This window comes from Mesitornis unicolor, unplaced genomic scaffold, assembly GCF_000695765.1.
Source record: "Mesitornis unicolor isolate BGI_N332 unplaced genomic scaffold, ASM69576v1 scaffold52661, whole genome shotgun sequence".
NCBI classification, from domain to species: Eukaryota; Metazoa; Chordata; class Aves; order Mesitornithiformes; family Mesitornithidae; genus Mesitornis; species Mesitornis unicolor.
Genome location: NW_010162829.1, coordinates 1 through 19459, shown reverse-complemented (window position 1 = coordinate 19459; position 19459 = coordinate 1). Strand labels below are relative to the sequence as shown.

General features: G+C 44.8%; 1 protein-coding gene across 1 annotated transcript; it reads left to right on the top strand.

The window, feature by feature from the left end:
• The first annotated feature begins 1843 nt into the window (after positions 1-1843).
• On the top strand, positions 1844-15158 carry FAM115C (family with sequence similarity 115, member C). The gene is made up of 7 exons (XM_010193731.1): positions 1844-2460; positions 4609-5579; positions 7315-7409; positions 8415-8628; positions 9467-9706; positions 11851-12188; positions 14913-15158. The coding sequence occupies exons 1-7, from the start codon at positions 1844-1846 to the stop codon at positions 15156-15158; spliced, it is 2721 nt and encodes a 906-aa protein (XP_010192033.1).
• Positions 15159-19459: the final 4301 nt, after the last annotated feature.

Below are 19459 nucleotides of genomic sequence, written 5' to 3'. Positions count from 1 at the left end.
CTTCCCTATGTTGAGGGTCAGGTCTGCATACCTTCCCAAAACAGCCACACCTTGTTCTGGGTAAATGCCAGGAAGCACTGATCTTTTTATGAGTCCTAGAATGTTAACTTTCAAATCCTGTGATAAGAAGAGTGGAAGCTAAGAAGTTAGGGTTGGTTTTTAATTAACTTCAAACCTACTCCTGTAGGGTACCCATCCTCGGGTAGGATATGAGTTGCTGAAACTATCCACTGCATTTCCTCTCCCCTACACCATGGTCAGTGTGTCATTATAAGTACATTAGCATCAAATCCACAGAGGCCACCAGAAAAAAACTTCAGTATTTTCCCAAACTGTGTTGCTACTTTGTTGAGTGATTCCTGGCAAAACAACCTGAACGACTTAGACCTCGTATTTGCCTTTAAATGTAGGGCTTGTTCAAACTCAAGGAAACAAAGCTGGAATTCAGCCTAAGCCAACAAACAAGCACTAAATTAATGGTCAATGTAGGTTTTATCCTATATTAATAAGCAGCTTTGACTCACAAATCACACGCAAAATAACCGGAGTCTCACAAGAGTTTAGGTGAAAAACAGGAGCTTCCAGGCATGTCCAGAGGATAAATAGTGGGAATGATACTGTTGTTCTTGATCGGGTTGCTGTTTCTGAGCGCCCTGGGCCTTGTGACAAATCCAAATCAAGGATGCTACTTCTCCAGGATTTCTCCGTTTTCCTGTATTTGTGTGCCAAGGATTTGCTTTCAGAGTAGCCAAATATGAAGTGTGTGTGGAGACCAGAGAACACCGCTCCGGGGCCAGGGCCGCCCCGAGCAGCTCCTTCCCTTGCCAGAGGCATTGTACTGAAGTCAGCCATGTGAATCCTGAATGACAGGAACTGGGAGGGACTGGGTTGTACTCTACCTGAAAACCTTCCTGTTTGCACAGTCACAGCAGTCCCAGCTCAGGAGAGGATAATGTTGCTGAAGAGCTAAGCCAAACTTTCAGTCTGAGGGAGCCTAAATAGAGTACGTGTCACCCATAGACCTCAAAGGGCTTGGCAATCATTCTTCTTACTTCATACATGCGAAAACAGGGGAAACAAAGCTACAGAAAAGGGAAATTATTTCTTTGAGAGCACGCGGCAGTTTGGATCAGGGAACTAGGGCATGAATCTCCTATGCCCAGGCCTGCTCTCCTCGGTACTGCGTGACTGAAACTGGCAGTGATTCCAGGGGAGCTGCTTGTCTCCGTAATTTCTGCTGACTCTCCTCCACCTTAGCCCCTTTAGGCTTATTGTGCTTAAATGCAGGTAAAAAAGTACAATGTTGGAATACCATCTTGCAGCAACTGTCTGTATCTCTGTATGCATCCAATTGGGAACTAAAGTGTGAACTGCATGTTTGAATTATGCCATGTGTTGTGTTGATAATGTCTTTTCATTTTCTGGCTATTTCCATGTAAACCACCTCTTCCAGACAAGTTCCTGATAGACATTCTGTAGCCTGTGGCACCATCCCTCTCAAAATAAACTGTTAATGGGAAAGTGAATACCTCTATTTCCCCATTCTCCTGAATTTCTTGAAACAGTCACTTTCTTTTCCTCCATCATCTTGACAAACTTGTCACTTCTGTTTAAATGGTAAACAATGTGATAACAAAGCCGAACAAGCAAACAAAAAAAAATCTCAAGTCCTTGAAAAAGTTGTGTCCACAAAGCTGTTTCCAGTAAATGATTCCCATTTGTTTGGAGTTCCTACTAGACAGCAAAGAAATGACCCCACAGGGTTGTTACAGCTGTTCTGTTGCTGAGCCATACTGTAATGGTCTTCTTGGTCTTCTCTCCATCATATAGGAGTGGCCTGAAGATGAAACCCTCTGCCACCTATGAGCTGTTAGTGGATGGTGTTGGGCCATGGGACTTCACTGGTGGTTTTGTTCCTTGTGAGCTGCTACTTGTTGGAGAAGATGCCTACCCTGTGCTTCTGAGCTCTAAGAAGCAGGTTCTGATTGCTGTTTCACAGTATGGGAAGGGCCGGATGGTCGTTGTTTCCCATGAGGGAATCTTGAAAGACTCTAAGTTTTCCCAGTTCCTCAGAAATGCTGTGGAGTGGCTTAAGCCTTCCCCTGAGGCCCTGGTTGGCATCCATCGTCATTTGGATTCCCTCTCCCGGCTGCTGCTCAGGGCTGGCACCAAAGTACAGGCTGGGGCACAGCTCAGTCCCTCCCTGGGGGTGTACTGTATGGATGCCTATGACAGCACGCAGGCGAAAGACCTGGTTGACTTTGTAAAGGTGGGAGGAGGGCTGCTCATTGGAGGCCAAGCCTGGTACTGGGCTAGTCAACATGGCCAGGAGAAGGTGCTGTTTGAATTCCCTGGGAACCAGGTGACCAGCGTGGCTGGTGTGTACTTCACAGGAAACGCTGTGGAGAAAGGCATCTTCAAAGTTGCAAAGAAGATTCCCAAAATCCCATTAATTGTCCCGTGAGTATCTGAATTGCTCTATCGAAACAACTGACCCGGTTATGCAGGTGAGGTGTTTATAGAAGGTTCTTGAGGTGAGATATGAGGATGATGGTGACTGCTGGTTCTTTAATAGCCAGGATAGGGTGCAACTGTTGTATTCCTATTAAAGGGAGCCTTCCCTCTATTTGCAATTGGTGCAAAAGAATGGTGTCTTTGCTTCCAGGGCAGCTGGGCCAGGCCTGGGGGATTCATTCAAGGGGAAGGAAATGAGAGGAGCCATCTTGTAGAGCAGTCTGCCTGACCAAGTGTGTCTGAGTGTAATACACAGCAACAGGGGGCAAGAGGAGGAGCTCCTCTTCCTCTCCCCACACATGTGTATGTTCAGGGCAACTTTCCCACAGCTGGAGGTGGAGCACCAGGCCAGCCCTGTGGGCCAGGCTCTGACTGGCAGTTGCTAAACCTGTTTAGCCTGTTACTTGTAGAAATTCACCTTCTGTGAGTGAAACCCTGAGGCTGGTGCAGAGCTGAGGAGGCAAGCTGGGTGCCAGCTCCCTTCTCAGCTTCTGGCACAGGCTCTGGGCAGGAAATGTGTGCTCCCTGTTTGTCTGGGATACCAGCCTGGCTTCTATTCTGGAGCAGCAGGTGTAAAACTCTGGGCCGTTTTGACTCACATTGCACAGTGACGAGGCAGCAGAGTCCTGGGCATTGCTCTACTGGCTTCCTTGCCAGCGGCTGTGCCACACTGTGCCTCCTGCCACTTTCTGTTACACAAGGCGCAGCAGATTCTCTGAGGAGCGTGAGTACAGCTGCGCTTCCTCTGTAAGGCGGCTTCATTTCACTGCAGTGGAAGCTACAGCAATTACAGTAACATTCCCTGCAAGTCTTTCCTTTGCAGCCTTTTCCTTGTGGATATGTAATACTACATTTCTAATATTTTCAAACAAATAATTGGATTTTATGCTTTCTGGGTGCTCAATTTTTTTCCCATTAAAGGTAGTAGAAAGCTCTGCTGTTGAATTCATCAAAGTCCTTAGGGCACGGATAACAAATGAAGTTACTTAATTAGAATTTGCTGGTTGATTCTTGTTGCCTCCTGCAGTACCCAGGCATGTTCCCACTGCCTCCTGCACAGTGTGTGGAAGAGCGAGAGGGGTGGAGAATGCAGCACAACAGCTCTGTGCATCTGGGCCTTCCTGCTGGCCTTTGCTTAACCCACAGAGGATCAGACTGCAGTCTCAGGCAGGTGCTGTGCCACATGCCTGGGCACATACTCTGTGTGACAGGGGGTCTCAGTAAGGTAATAACCAAAGGAGAGCTGCAGGTTTAATTCCTGTTCTATGGGCATGCAGAAGGGCAGCATCGTTTATTCTACTGTGTTGGCTGCAATGGCCGCATAGCAACAGTGCTGGGGGAAAACTGTGTTTGGCAGAACCAGGAGAAAGTGTAAACAAAACAAATGAGAATAATTCAACATGTCTTTCCCCACAGTGACATACAGGAGTTATAAGCAGACATAAGAGGGACTTGCACAGCATAATCTCTTTATATTGTGGAGACTAACTTGTGGTAGCATGAGGACTCTGTGTTAGGGCCTTGATTCAACTTCTAGTCACTCATTATTTGTATTTGTGTAGCTGTGTGTCTGCCTGTCCATGTAGCCCATCTAGCCTAGCTATCCTTCAGCTCTCAACAGTGGCAGAGGCTGGGAGAAGACACAGAGAAATCTTTTGGGCTTGCCTGGCTGATAATGACTAAGGTGGGGTAAATGGAAAAAGTTCCTGTTACAGGAGATGTGCCAATTCCTACATCGTTTGTGGTTTAAACCTGCATTTTTAAAAATATGAAAAGTCTTCTGATTTTTTAGTTTCTGCAGTGTATTTAGATTTTTAAGCTGCTCTTCAAGGCCACAGGTTTAGAAACTTCTATAGACCTCTTCTTTCTCGCCTTTTTGTTATGAGTGCTGAGATACTTACAGATTAACTTGGCTGCAAAAACAGGCTTAAAAATGAGAAAAATTATGTATTGATGGATTTTTTTTAAAACAAAAGAACTGACAACATGATGTACTAGGATGAGGAAGGAAGAGGAGGCAGGGATGGGCAAGGTGGCCTGTTGTGCAAAGGATTCTGAGACAGGGGCTAACCTGGATCTCTCTTGGTTTTTCAGGCACCATGCCAACCTCAGCCTTGATGCTGAGTTTCTCCTGCATGGTATGTCGGAGCTGGATTTGGAGACAGGAGGCACACCCTCCACCTTGCTTGTGCACGGTGTCCTCTCCTTCCCACTCTGCCTGGACAGCTCTTACCGCTGCCTCTTAGCTGCAGCACGCTATGGCCGTGGCCGCGTTGTGGTGGCAACCCACGAGAGCCAGCTTTTCTCCCCAAAGCTGGCCAGATTCTTGCTCAGTGCTGTCCGCTGGCTGGATGCTGGGAGAAAGGGGCTGGTGGGTGTGGATGCCAGCCTGAAGAAATTGTGCAGCCTCCTGTCTCAGGAGGAGGTGAAGGCACAGGTGTCACAGCTGGCGGGCGACATCAGCGTGTATTGCTGCTCTTCTTATGGCGACAGAGAGGTGGAGAGATTTCATGCTTTCGTGGCAGAGGGAGGTGGCCTCCTGATTGGAGGCCAGGCCTGGTACTGGGCTTCCCAGAACCGCGGCAAAGCTGCTGTGTCAGAATATCCTGGCAACAAAATCCTGAACCGATTTGGGCTGAGCATCCTGGGGCAGAGCACCCGGGCAGCAAAATACCCGGCCGTGGGGTCTGGGGAGCACTACCACTTCCGCAAGGCACTCGCTCTATTCAGCAGGCACGTAGACAACCATGAGGAGCTAAAGGCCCCCTTGAAGGACTGGCTGCAAAGGCTGGCACAAGACTGTGCGGCCTTTCTGCACATCCCAGCCTGCGACTGCCCTGCCTATGCCTCACTGCACCGCATCCTGACCAAAGTGCTCCAGAGAAATGGGATCCCACATGTCAGCAAGCAGTGCCCTGTCAAGAGCAACTCCAAAGAGGCAGTCCTTCTCTGCATGGCGACCGAGCTGTCCCTCACCACGATGGACAGTGCAACCCTAGTGCAGAAATCTACTGCTGGGGTCTGTCCCTTCCCCATCACTGTGGAAATTGATGGCACAAACCCAGGTGAGGAGTGCATCTCTCTTCCTCTTGAGGCATCCTGTTGCTGGGATCGGTGGGGTGCCCGTCCTCAGTGTGCATGTGTCTGTGTGTGTCTGAATGTGGGCACAGATGTGCAGTTTCACTGTGGGCTTGTAAGGAAGCAGTCCTCTGTGTGGTGGCAGACATTTTAAGCACTTTGAAACACGCCGTGAAAGTCCTGCTTCCTCAGAGCTGGTGCACAGGCACTTGAGAGAGAAGAACCACCTAATGGAGGTGCCTCAGAGTACTTGCAAAGCACAGTGGCTTTGGCAAAAAAGCTTTCTTGAGAAACCCTGGGCTCTACGCTGCAGGTTTTTGTTGCCATAGTTGTACTGATACAGCTGTCTCTGGGGCCATCCTGCGAAGAGGTAGGAGTTAGGAACAAAAGGTTTATTTTTTATCTACATAATTTCATCCTGAGTTATAGCACAGTCTCACAACTTGTTCCGTCAGCACAGTTGATGGAGTAAGGGTCTGGTTTTGGAGGTGAAAATGAGAGGCTGGAAGCATGGTAGGAGCTTCTTGGGCTGACACCACCACTGAAGCCATGGTATTCGGTAATTATGCCCTGAATGATTTGTCTGTCTAAGCTTAGGCCTTGTATCCATACAACCTTGCTGAGATTCCTGCTCACAGCTGATATATTTAATCTCTAACTTAAATTCCACTAGTAAGGTATTAACCCCTGCACATGTTAATCTTGATTTTTTTTGTATTGGAATATGATTGAGGAGAGTTGTTTCCAAACTGCTCTGATGAGATGAAGGACATTGTTCTGGGGTGGTGATGTCTGAGTGCAGAGGATATGTAGAGAGAAAAGTTGCAGAATAACTGCTTACTGATTTTAACAATAATGAGCCAGGACAAAAGAGGAAAATTGTTAGGGTTGGCTGAACTGAACACATTGGATCAAACATAGTAATATTCAGAATTTCTGTCATTTTGTATAAACAAAAAAGAAAGAAATGCTAGCAAACCCTCAGTGCCATTTCAGAGCTACCTTTGATGCAAATTCAGCAACACTGTGATGAATTGCTGAAACATTGTGATATGATCTAATTTGCTTTTTACTTGAATCTAGACAGAGGAGACTTGCATTTCCATGGGAAGTCTGTTTAGAAACTTCTTGAACTGTCATGGTGTGGTGGGCTACTCACCTTACAGTTACACCTAGCATAGGACAGTCCTTTCAGGCTTTCTCATAACTTCAGTCAGCTAGAAATAGTAATTCATTTGGGCTCCATCTTGTGCTGGACCAGTCTGTAAGGAAAAATGTGATGCCACTGTCAGTCTGTTATTTAGGAAATGTTTTAGGACCATTGCAACTTTAACCGTGTTTAATACCACCACAGTACGTACCTCTCATGAGGTCTTTAGTATAAGAGGATCTGAGTGGAGGAGGTGTTGGGGTTTTGGTTTCTTTTTTTCCTTCTTTTTTTTAAAAAAGATACTAGTAAGCACATTTGAGCTTGGCATTTCCAGAAGTTCAAATTTGGGTGGGCTTGCTTGCTAGTGGTGTGATGATCTTTTTTGCACTGCTACCCTATTGCTTTAAAACTGTATTTCTGTCAGGTTAGGTAAAACTTGAGACAGGTCTGTGAGTGTAGAGCAAGGGAAAAGAAAAGGATGGAAGATTCTTGTATTGCAGCTGGAAATCTCCAGAATCTGTAACATTGGGCTGAAGAGATGCGTCACTGTTCTGGGTTCTCTTACCTTTTAGGTAAGACAGCCTGGAGGAGTACGGGACTCTACCTTCCTGAAGGGCACACAGCAGTTATAACATTCCCTTGCCTGGTGGTTGGTGCCGATCTCAAGGTAAGCGGTCTCTAGCTTGGCTTCTGTTTACACCGATGTACCTGTCAGATTAGCACTTAAAAATAGCACGGAGAAGGGTTTTTTCTTACCGTTTTTGGTGCCTTTTCAGTCCTTTCCTACTGCTGCCACCCTGTGGCACTATCGATGCATTGCCATCATTTTTCACCTTGTTTTCCACTGTCTTCTGTTGCATTCTTCTTATTTCTGTGTGCTGGTGGGATAATTGAGTATGGCTGCAATCTCAAGGCAGCTTTATTTGTTTTGTTATCGTGCGAAGAGAACTGATCAAGGTGATTTTCAGGCCCAAGATAAGTATTTGGGCTCTTCTAAGCACCAAACTTAGTTCTGTCTCTCAAGGTCTCTCATGAGGTATTTTCACCATGCTGTAAATATTGCTTATGTAGATATAGCCAGATCAGATATAAACTGTGGTATTTGAGATACCATTCTCTTCAAAGTATGAAGCAGATAAGTGCTTACCTGCTTGGATATTTTTTGCAGTGAGATCCCTGCAGCTGAAATGCAAAGTTAACTCAGGTGTTTCTGTTTGATCCTGCAGCCACATGCTGTCTGTTTTACTCTATGAGGACCAAGAGTTACAATAAAAGAAGCCAGAAATGATCACATCTCTGCAATGCATATATGTTACAGGATGTGACTTTGATGCTGGTGAATGGTGAAGGAATGATCAATGCAAGTGCAGTGCAGTGAAAGAAGTCACTGCAGTACCCTGAACTGGTGGTGAAGGATGTAGTTGATGGGAGTATAGCTGTAAGACTGCCTGAGGCAGGGACAGTAGTGAGCTTCACCAACTTTTTTGGCTTGTTTTGCTGCTTCTGGTCACCACAGGCTGAAAGCTTGAACTGTGCTGGAGTCAGAAGACTGCTTATGCATGTGTGTCCTGCAGGGACAGTGCTGCAGCAGACGGCTCAGGGTGTTGCAGTCGGTCTGCCAGGTCACAGTTGGAGCCCACTGAGCAGCTGTTCCTACCCTTCTGTTTGCCAGGTGCAGATTGGGTGTCACACGGACGACCTCTCTCAGGCAGCAGAGCTGAAACGGGCCCCAGTGGTAATACGCACCTGTGATATTGCCTGCCAGAAGCAGTCTGTTTCCTGCCTTTGGGGTGGCCTCATTTACGTCGTAGTACCAGCAAAGAGTGTCCTGGGGAAAGTGCCCATCACGGTAGAAGGTGCAGTCAGAGCTCCTTTCTTCAGGCTTGGTAAGTTTGTTTACTTTGGTGCCTTTCTCCTTAGTGCTGCTTACAGGTGCTGCTGTCCCTGTAACTGAAAGGAAAAATGGTCCTGTGCTTAGGAACATCTTAGAAATGCCTGGGTTTAGGAATACCCAGAATTAATTTCCTTGCTTTGTCATCCTCTAGGATTCTGGGTTAGTCACTTAGTCACTCTGTGCCACATTGCAGGAGATAGGTGAGGGAGCTGCCACAAAATGGGCAGGATTTGCCCAAACCGACATTTCTTGGAGACTGGAGTTGTCATTTCCTATGGAAACCACTGTGTGGAAGGGAGACCGGTGGACTGCTGCCAAGACAAAGCTTGCCTTGCGCTCTGCCTGCTTTATTGTGCCCCCACATGGCCATCTCCAGTCCCTACAGTAAATCTCTCAGCTGAATTTCCCGCCTTTCAGTCATTTTCTCTTCCTGCATGCAATTTCTTCTTGCTCTTATGTCAAACTAAATAAAACCAAGGTTTTTATATGAAACAGCAAAGCTCTGCCAGAGAAGAAGAAATGATCATCAAGAGACACTGGAGAAACCTGATGCTTCTTGTTCTAACATGGAAAACAGATCTGTTCTTGCTATGCTACTACTCTGGTATTTATCAGTCCTCTTCTGTCTGTCTCCCAAAAAGCCTGAGGAAACTTCCCAAGCACAGGATAAGGATTAACTAGTTAACAGCCACCACCTCCACTCATGCTAGTGCCACATACTGTTTTCCAAGAGAATTTCAGAACTGTGCTTTCTTTCTCCAGCTTGACCTCTGGGAGTGTGCTCAAAATTCAGAGCTGTGCTTAACCAGTTTTCCGTGTTGTTGATGTAGGAGAGACCTGTGAAAGCCGGTGGAGGGCCTGTATCCGGTACTACCCTGCTCCCTGGGCAGAACTGGCTATTGAGAATCTCATCCTGACAGTGCCGTCTGACAGCATCCGCCACATGGAGAACCCACGGCCACTGCTGACCCTGTGGAATGAGATCATGGTGGCAATAAGCAAACTGGCAGCCATACCAACAAAATTCCCGAGGCCAGAGAGGATTGTAACAGATGTCCAGATCTCATGTGGTAGGTACATTGCCATATGGCCTTCTCAAGGGCTAAGAGACAAGTGGCCCTTAGCAGCAATGTCTGTTCCTTCGAAGTTATTTTACTAAAACCAGACTGGGAACATATGTAAGGTGTTAAATGACTGACTCTGGCATAATTGTGAGCTGTTCCATCAGGATGGAAAAGGCAGGTCTTAAAAAAATGTGTTGACCCTTTCAGATGCCCCCCTGCTCTCAGGACTGGTGGTGTCTCACTCAGCTGTTCCGCCCGAGTGTGTTAAGAGGCAGAGCTGCTGACTGCAGTGGCTTCGACTCACATGTAGTTACTCATTCGCCCTCCTGAATGCACTGCAGAGTCAGTACAGCTGGGAGACAGCGACCTGATTTCTATTTTTTCCCTGCCTCTGCCACAGGACTATTCTTATGCATTCACTAACAATTGCTAAACGTATGTGTGCCTGCCTGCTGGAGGTGGACTCCACAAAGGTTATTGTGGGCAAAGCTTAACCTGAAAAGATGTGAGCCTGAGATGATGGCAATGGACAACTCGTATCATTTTCAAAGCCCATGAGTTTCTAGTTTTGCAGCTGATGCTCCCCCACCCCAGCTTTTCCAGTTGTGAACTGCATACATTTGATCTAGAGGCAAATTATATGGTAAATGTGGCACTTTGCAATACAAGGGGTTTTTTTCAGTTGTTTTTCAAAATAGACTGCTAAATTAATCATCCCACAATGAGACAAGGGCTTGGCATGAACCCTGATTTCCTAACTAGTCACATGGAAAGAATTTGTGGCACATCTTGGATGTGTTAAGTTCTGCTATCTTGAGCAAATGAATATGCAAATTTCCACTGCTGAGAAGAATTTCTAAACAACAGTATATAGTAGGTGTAGTTGTATACTTGTGATAGCATGGTAGGAAGGACCTTTCTACTTCTGCTAAAAATACTTCAGGCAAGATCGTGCATTATCAAGAAACCTTATGACTCTCTAGTCTGGTAATTAGGATGCTTGACTGCTTAAGACTTTCTGAAGTCTTGGTCCCAGCTGCCAGTTCAATTTGTGTATTAAATATTGGACAGTCAATGATGAAAACGTAAATAATCCAGGGAGTAGCAGCAACCACCACATCCATCCTCCAACCCCTCATCCCTGAGGTTAGCATATGTTAAAAAGATCATAGTCTGCAGACATAAAATACCCTTCTGTTTTATGTGGACTAAATGGCTTCACTCACATTTCCTTGACCTGAACTTTTGGTGTGCTAGTGGCTGCTAAATGCATGCACCCCTCTTAGTATAAAAGAGAGGGAGCTCAAGATCTTAAATAGTTCCTGCAGGAAGGGGGTTGCCATTCATGTTCCTGTGTAGTCTGGAAGCTTAGTGTTCAGTCAAAGCCAGCTATGCAGGCTCTGTAGTCAGTGTAAAGGGCTGCTTATCCCCTGCTACAACAGGTGTTTGGGTTGAGGGAGGCAACTCTTGTATAAAGCTTTGAGAATCTTCAAGAAGGACAAATTACGGATGAAGATACCAAGGAGACATAAGTAAAAACTTCTTGCAGTGCAAGATTTTTACCTAACATGATGCTGGGAAGTTGTTAATAGAATAACTATCTTGTGAGGTTAAGAACAGTCTTAAGCATGACAAGCTTCGCAGCGCTTAAGCACGACAAACTGTGACCTCCACATGTCTCATCCACACTGCTGACTACTGGCATGCAGACCTGCAGTATCCACATTCTACAAAGGAAGACTCAAGCTCTGCCAGGATGCCAAATTGCATTATTGCATGCTTGCAAACTGTGCTCAGTTTGTGAGAGTTCAGGTGTATTCTGGGCAGTGGTCAGGCTTTTTCCCCTCCTCCTAAAATCTCAACCTCAGTCCAACCATGAGTGTATGCTTAAGTGTAAAAAGGTAAGGCAGGTTAAGCTGTGTTAAATTGATAGTTCAGTACTACCTTTACACTGCTGATTTGACTATTTTTTAGGGTGAAACTTTATTTCCTTATCTCACAAAGGCTAAAATTTGTCATTCAGGGTAATACAGTGTGGTCTGTGACATGGAGGAAAGGCACTAGAGAAGCGAAAACAAAATTACATCATTTGTGTCTAAAAGGCACTGGGGTGGGCACTTACAACGTGTGTTGGTACCTGTCTCCTGCAGGCTGGATGCATGCTGGCTACCCCATCATGGGCCACCTAGATTCAGTGAAGGAGATGTTAGACATGAAGCACATTCAAGCTGTTGGTCTTTGGGGTCCTGTCCATGAGCTGGGACACAATCAACAACAGCAAGCATGGGAGTTTCCTCCTCATACCACAGAGGCCACCTGCAACCTCTGGTCTGTCTATGTTCATGAGAAGGTGCTGGGGATTCCCAGGCATCAGGCCCATCAGGCACTTAGGTCAAAGTGTCGGGAGGAAAGGATAAGACAGTATCTGAAGAAAGGTGCTCAACTGAAGGACTGGGAGATGTGGACTGCTCTGGAGACATACCTGCAGGTAACTGGGAAAAGTGGGTGTATTCTTAGTGCAGTCAGTGAAGCCCGTGTCAGAAGGATGTCTGCAGCCTGGTGACTGTCATGCCTTGTAAGTGTTTGCTTACAATCTGGGTTCATCTTGGGTCCAGAAAGCATCTGAGAGGTATACAAACAGCGTCTAATGCTGATGCCTCTGAAAAACCTTCCTTTGCCAGAATTGGGCTTAGCTACTCATGGAGAGAGCTTCAAGCAATATACTAATCTTTCTCCCTAGGAGAGAAACACAAACTGCTTCTTGTTATACAGCAGGGGGAAAAGGATGCTCAAACTTGGGCCCAGCTATTTAATCTGCTGCAGATTTCCTGTGGGACATTGGGCTAGCTGGCAGAAAAAACACTTGGTGTTGTAAAGTGTCTCAAAGAGGCAGGCTTCCAGCAGTATCCTGGTGAGTTGTGTGCCTAGGCTGCTCTTTACAGAACATAGCAAAGAGTGAGGCGGATCGCTCCCTGTGGTCGAGATGTTAAATCATGAACCCTGTCCTAGATTAAAGTGCGTTCTCTTGGGAAGCATGTGAGAGAGATTTTTTTCCTTTCCCTTAAACTTCATAGCAACTAGTGGTCGGATGGAGAGAGCACCCAACCTGATTTTAACTGGGGACTGTAAGGTGAATGTCCAATATGATGGCCTAAGCTGCTGACTCCTGTGAGGCGAGTATCCCTCAGCCCCCTTGTCTGGGAGCTCTCACATCTTATATGAACGAGAAAATAGTTATCGGAGGGTATTGATCCTGATTTTTCCACATCCCATAGAAGTGCCTGAATCATTAAGCTGAAGTCTCAACCTCTGTTTTCTCTGATGCAATGAATTTCAAAATAGTTATACAGAATGGAAAAGGGGAAATTTTCTCACAATACCTTACCAGTTTGGCCACTGTCCCACTGCTTCACCCACACCTTATAGGCTGGGATCTCTCATCTCCTGTCTGGCTACTGACAGGACTGCTGGGATAAATGTGACATGAAAGAGCAATCGCAGTTCTGTCTCTATACTGTCACTATTACAGTCATAATGGGTTTGTTTGGGATGTGTTTGGGGGATTGTTTGTTGTTTTGGTTTGTTTGTTTGTTTGTTTTCTATTGAATGATCTCCATGTTCCTTTGAGCCCCACATTTGGCCACCATTTAGACACTTTTCACATCCCTTAAATCTGGAAAGTTTCCAGCCTTCTTCAGGCATGTTTAAGTCCTGTCTGGTTCTTACACTTGCATGGCAGCACACTGTCCTCTGGTCTTGCCATTGCCTGATGGAGAATGCCATCTCTCACAGTTCAGCCTGGCTACCCATGTAGCTCTCCAGAGCGGTCACTAAAACCTGTAACACAGATTTTGCAAAAAAAGAATATAAAACAATTAGAAAATCAGTTAACTGGCCCAAGAGATTTACAGATTTAAATGGAACAACAAAACTCCTGTCTGTGCCGTTTTGTCTCCACCTCCTTACTGCTTACTTTGGAGTAAAGTCAGAGACCTCCAGGGTTCAGTCTGGACTAGGAAAAAGAAGCACTTGCAGCATGTTCCAGGTCACTGATTCCTCCACTTGGCCAGGATGTGCCACAGTTCACTCCCACAAGTACCTGTGTTTTCTTCCCATAGAAAACTGGCAGCAGAGGAGGGAACAAACAGTTTTCACAATGGACATGTTGTGACAAGGAGTTGGGAGGTGTCTGGGGTGGATACTTGAACTCAGGATCAGGAGTTGCTCCTGCAATTCTGCAGTTCAAACATAACTTAACATGGTGTGGCACCCCTTCCAGTAGAAGCTGGGTTACTTGGTTTGACCTGGCACAAGACCAGACCCCGTCATCTCCCATTTTCCAGTCAGCCTCCTCATGGCTGTCCAACGCTCTCACAAAATAGATGCTGCCTAGTCCATAGCTAGTCTCAGCACCAAGGGTTTCCATATCAATGGGGGATTATCAGAGGCAGAGAACCTGCCTGTTTTTTCTGCCTAATGTAGAAGTGCTGTCTCCTGTTTAGCTATTCCAGCCTGATGGAGGATTTGTGGAATGCGATTTAGTGTCCATCTATTTATTATCAGAAAGTGAGATGCAGGTGATCGTTTGGTAAGGAACTATGGACATTGAGTAGATATTCTGCATCCTGTCAGGCTAGTGTTCAAGTCAGCTCTTCATATTAACCTCATCTTGAGCAGTAACGTAGGTTTCCCCTCCCTCTTCACTTTAAACTCTTTACTCGTGCAACAGCAGTTTTTCTGTCTGAATCTCTTTTGATCTTATTCCTAGCCAAAGCATACCCTGCTCACAGTCTCTTTCCAGTTTGCTGATTAGTCCTTGATCTCCTGTGCTCCTTCTTCCCAGGTTCTCTGTCAATGTCCTTTTTGGCGCCTTTTCCTTGCACAAGAAGCCTTCTTCTGCCCAAATCAGTAGTTTGTATAGTGGATTGCTCACATTTCTGGCTGCTACCTGATGCATCTTGCATCTCCCTTTGTTTTGGCAGGCCAGTATAATGGGAAGGCGTATTTTTCTGTACTCTAGTGCTGTAAGTTTTGCTCTGAAGCCTGAAGGTTGAATGCCTTCATCTAACTTTACATTCATTCTAAAAAGCATTGCAGAAACCTATGGAATTTTCTACTGCTTGTAACACAGGAATAATGCCAGGGGTAACACAGGAATAATGCCAGTGAAATGAGAAGTTCATTGTTTTTACACTGTATTCTTCTCCATCAGTTGCAGGAAGGGTTTGGTTGGGATCCTTTCACCCATCTCTTCGCTGACTACCAGAAAATGTCCACCATCCCAAAAGACAACGCTTCTAAGATGAACTTGTGGGCGCAGAAGTTTTCTCAACAGGTGAATAAGAATCTGGCTCCTTTTTTTACAGCCTGGGGATGGCCTATCAAGAAAGAGCTGTCTGTGGAACTGTCCTCTTTACCTACCTGGGAACAGGACCCAATGAGATCCTATAGACCATGAAGGAAAAATATCTAAACCTGGATTCTCAAACAAGCTATGGCCTATCTCTTTCTCCTTGTGTGTTGCATGATAGCTCACTGGGTGCTTAGCTTTACACTGAATTCTTTAGCTTCCTGCTGTCAGTAAAGGTTCAACCCCAACAGAAATTCACAAGAAACTTGCATGCAGCTCAGCAAATATCTAAGCCATCTTCAGAAGGATTTAGATAACAAATGGGCTTTGTTCTGGGTTCTTTGCCTCAGGAGGAATGTAATTTTGCAGAACCTTCCTCTGATGCAATGAAAGCTTTCAGGGTGGAGCTGTCTCAAGGACAATACCAACAGAATATGGATCTGTAAAGCAAATAGTAGCCTCCACAATGTTGTGTTCTTCAGTTATAATCTCAGTAACATGAGATTTTCAGTATGGTTTTAATTACTTTAAAATCCCTAATCTTTAATTGCTCTAAGTATGAAGAACTTCCACACCTACTATCATGAGAGTGGCCTTATGATGCTTATTCACAGCTTATATAATACATTGCTGATACTGAAGTGCAGTGGATTTCTTCCTACATTGTGTGACTGTGTGACCCAACATCCACCTTTATGTGAATAGGTCAATTATAAGTAGCAGCTGTCACTCGTACCGTAGCCTAACAGCAAAATACGTGCCGTGCAAGATGGGAAAGAGGAAAACGAAGAAGAGGTGACTTGATTGCCGGTTATTGTTTAACTCATGGACTCATCAAAGTTTAAAAAAATAGGCACTAACAGGACAGCATGAGGGAGCAGAGCAAAGGAAGACAGCAGTTCATCGACACAGAGGAACAGCCCTTTCTCAGCAGCAACAGAAGTTAATCTTTCTCCCACCTCATTCATCATTGCTTGGCTTGCACACCACACTGGTGACTGCAGGGCAAGCATGTTAATGCTTAGCCTAATAGCATACCAGTTCCAACTCATTTCGTGTATATAAGCAGTAAATAAAACAATCATTATGGACTTGCAGGTTGTGTGTGTGGTCCTACTTTCATGTCTCTGTGCCCAGTAAAACCTACATAGAAGTGACCCGAAGATTTGTTGCAGCAGCTTTTCATTTTTGTTCTGGCTCAGATACGGTTCTGATTTCCCTGTGATTCGTTGGCCTAATATTTTGCTTTGTCCAAATTTTCCTTCCATTCTTATTCACTACTAGTATGAGTTGTTATATTGTTCTTCCAGTGAAATAAGTGCAGAGACTAATCATAACTTAGACAGTGTTTCGGTCCTGGTTTGGCAATTCAGAAGAAAATTTACATGGTGTAAAGATTGGCCCTACCTACAGAAGGAGATTTCACCCCTAATGAGTTTATGAATAAAAGTTGAAATCATGTACATCTAAAAAATGCTCAAAATATTATCAGATCTGTCACCTAGGTATGACAGGCTCTATTACATTTTGATGAATGGCAAAACAAAATGAACTGTGAAATATTTAACAGAAAAAAAGTTAAAAAACCAACATGATGGGTTGAATTCTGAGCTAGAGTGGATTAGTCCGACCGTAGGAATTCTAGCAGAGAAGCTACAATTTACTTATACCAGCTGTAAATGGAGCCTGAAATATTTATCCATACATATTAAAGAAATTCAAAATTGGACTAACTCAAATTAATGTCACCCTCAGAATGATGTCAGTTCTCCTCCCTAAAATAAAAAAAAAAGCAGCATAAGTCAGAGAAAAGATTGGCATGTTGCAGGCCTGAATTCCGCAATTGCTTATCCACTAGTTATGTTGCACACTGTCAAAGCAGAAGCCTGCTGCTTCTGAGAGAAGCCTGTCAGCGCAGAAAGGCCAAGCTGAAATTGTGGCAGTAAGACAATAAAATGTTACCACAGAGACAAACTGCAAAATAACACATGAAACATTTAATAATTTCTGTGAAAACATGGTACAAGCAGCAGTCACAAAGCAGCTCAGCATGCAGTCTAGTAAAATCTTAGGACACATATGAGACTGACCTGAACAGGAACTGAAGTGGAAAACAATGTAAAATAGATTAGGAGGCCACATTGACCTTAGCAGAAATAAAACCAGAATCAAGCTTTTCATGCTCTAATAAAATAAGAATGAATGGTTTCACTGGTGAGGTTTTCAGATGACACATAGACTTACTGGCTTCATTTTTACAGTCAGGTTGCTTTGAATGGAAAGTTACCTGCTATCGCTATATACTCCTGCTAGTATGGTGCTGGAAGCCCAGCAAAAACCTAACAAAGACTTTCCTTTTATTATCAGGCTAAAGGTGATTTCACCAGTAGTTGAAGTATCAGATTTTCCAAGACACTTGGAGAAACACACAGCAGCACAATACCTCTTCAAGAGCAAAGAAAATGCTGTTCACTGTCTCAGGTTTATTAACGACTTCTGTATCAGCTTTCTGGCCAGCAGCAAATTATTTTCAAACATGTTGGTAATAAAGAACTCAGTGGCGTCAAATGAGCTGCTGATTCAATAACAGGTTCTGCTCATTTTGATTTCTCAGAATTTAGTTAGACAACTAGAGAAATTTGTGCTATTTGTATTGATTATTTTAGCCTTTGGTTTGCCAGAAGCAGCTATAGGAAGTAATCCACAAATAAAGCATAGCTAAAATGCTGTGCTAAACCATCTGCCCTGGTTTGGGCCTCCAAAAAGTTAGCCATCTCAATCTAAGCTGCTCACCCAAGGCTCCCTTTAAGGCCAATGCAAAGAAGCAGGCACTGGCAGAGGGTAGTACATCCCCTAAAACAGCACAGAGGATTTGCCCTTTGCAGGTCTCTATTTGTCCCTAAGGTATGTGGGATGAACCATCACCTTAGCATGAAATAAAGTGAACTCTGGTACAACAGTGACAGATAAGATTTTTTGACCACTATCCTCGGGTGTTCAGTGTAACGTACACCTGTCTTGAAGACTCTTCCCACTCCATCTTGCCTACTATAACCATGCCAATAATAGGAAAGCTGAATGTGCACAAAAATGGATAATAATGGCTGGAAAGGATGAATGGCTGAAAGTGACATTTAGAAACATGCAATATGAGTTGGTTACTGTCAGAGTTGAGCAAAGATTTGATCTCCATTGCAGAGCAGTAGGGTATTGAGGGTCCAGGGAGTTCTGTGGTAGTAGGAAGAGCAGGATAAAAAAACTTACTGAGTTATTTAATACTTGGTAGCCTAAGAAAGAAAAGAAGCCTGTTGCGGATGAAGAGATTTTGGACAGTCAGATGGAACTGAGGAGAGTGCAAGCTATGTGAGTGAACTGATGTTTGAATGGGATACAGTATTCGCTAAATAAAACTGTTCTGGAGTACAAGAATGGCTCTGCTCTTTGAGGAAATACAGTATGGAAGTATAGGAAAACAATTTCATTTATGTTAATATTGCAGCAGAGAGGAAGAAACTCAGAGACCTCTGTCTATATATATATAGTTTCTTACATATATAGAGAGAGAGTTATACTTTGAGATGACCCAGAATGCTCACATAAAGTAGAAGTTCAAGTAAGTGTCAAATAGCAGCAGCTTCAGAGGGAAAGGTCATAACTGTCATTGGGCTGTGGAAGGGGGCATGGGGAAGACAGGCACTTACCAAACCTCTGTGGTCTAGGAGGAGATGCTTGACTGCAGTAACAGGAGACAATGCTATCTATATAGTATAAAAGACCTGGTGACAGGTGGCTTAAACCATCACAAATTATTTTGCATGTCAGAGCAAATTCCAGCTGAAGCATCCTCCTACTGGTTCCTCCCAATTGAAGCATATGGCTGTGTCGGTAAATCGAAGTCCAGAGATGGCTACGTGGTGCATGGGTACCATCCTGCAACCCCACAGGATCCCTCATTGCATATGACCAAGAGTGCACTTTTCTGGCAGGCAGCGCTGGGGGTAGGAAGAGAGATAAGGTTCTCCACAGCAAGCCACTTTATGATATTTTTGACCTCTACCATGCCCCCTTTTTCTAATCCTTCTATTCTGGATAGTTGGTCCAACTTCAGTATCAAAGACACTGCTTATTCCAAGTCTGCATTATTGGGGTGGGTTCTTTCTCATTCAGCGTGCACTAAAATGTGTATGGGTGCAAAGCTGCTCTGCCCTCAGTGGCCTGGTTTTGCCTTTCCCTGCTCTGAGAGCAGCAAGGCTCAGCATCAGCTGCAGTTTGGCCCATTTCTTCACACCATTTCTCCACTGAGCAGTTTAATCCATTGTGGAGCTCATGACCCTGTTACTTGTTTTTGAGGTGCTGTGGGAATTTCAGGGAGCTTGACTTGACCTTGACTTCAGTAAAGCCTTTGACAC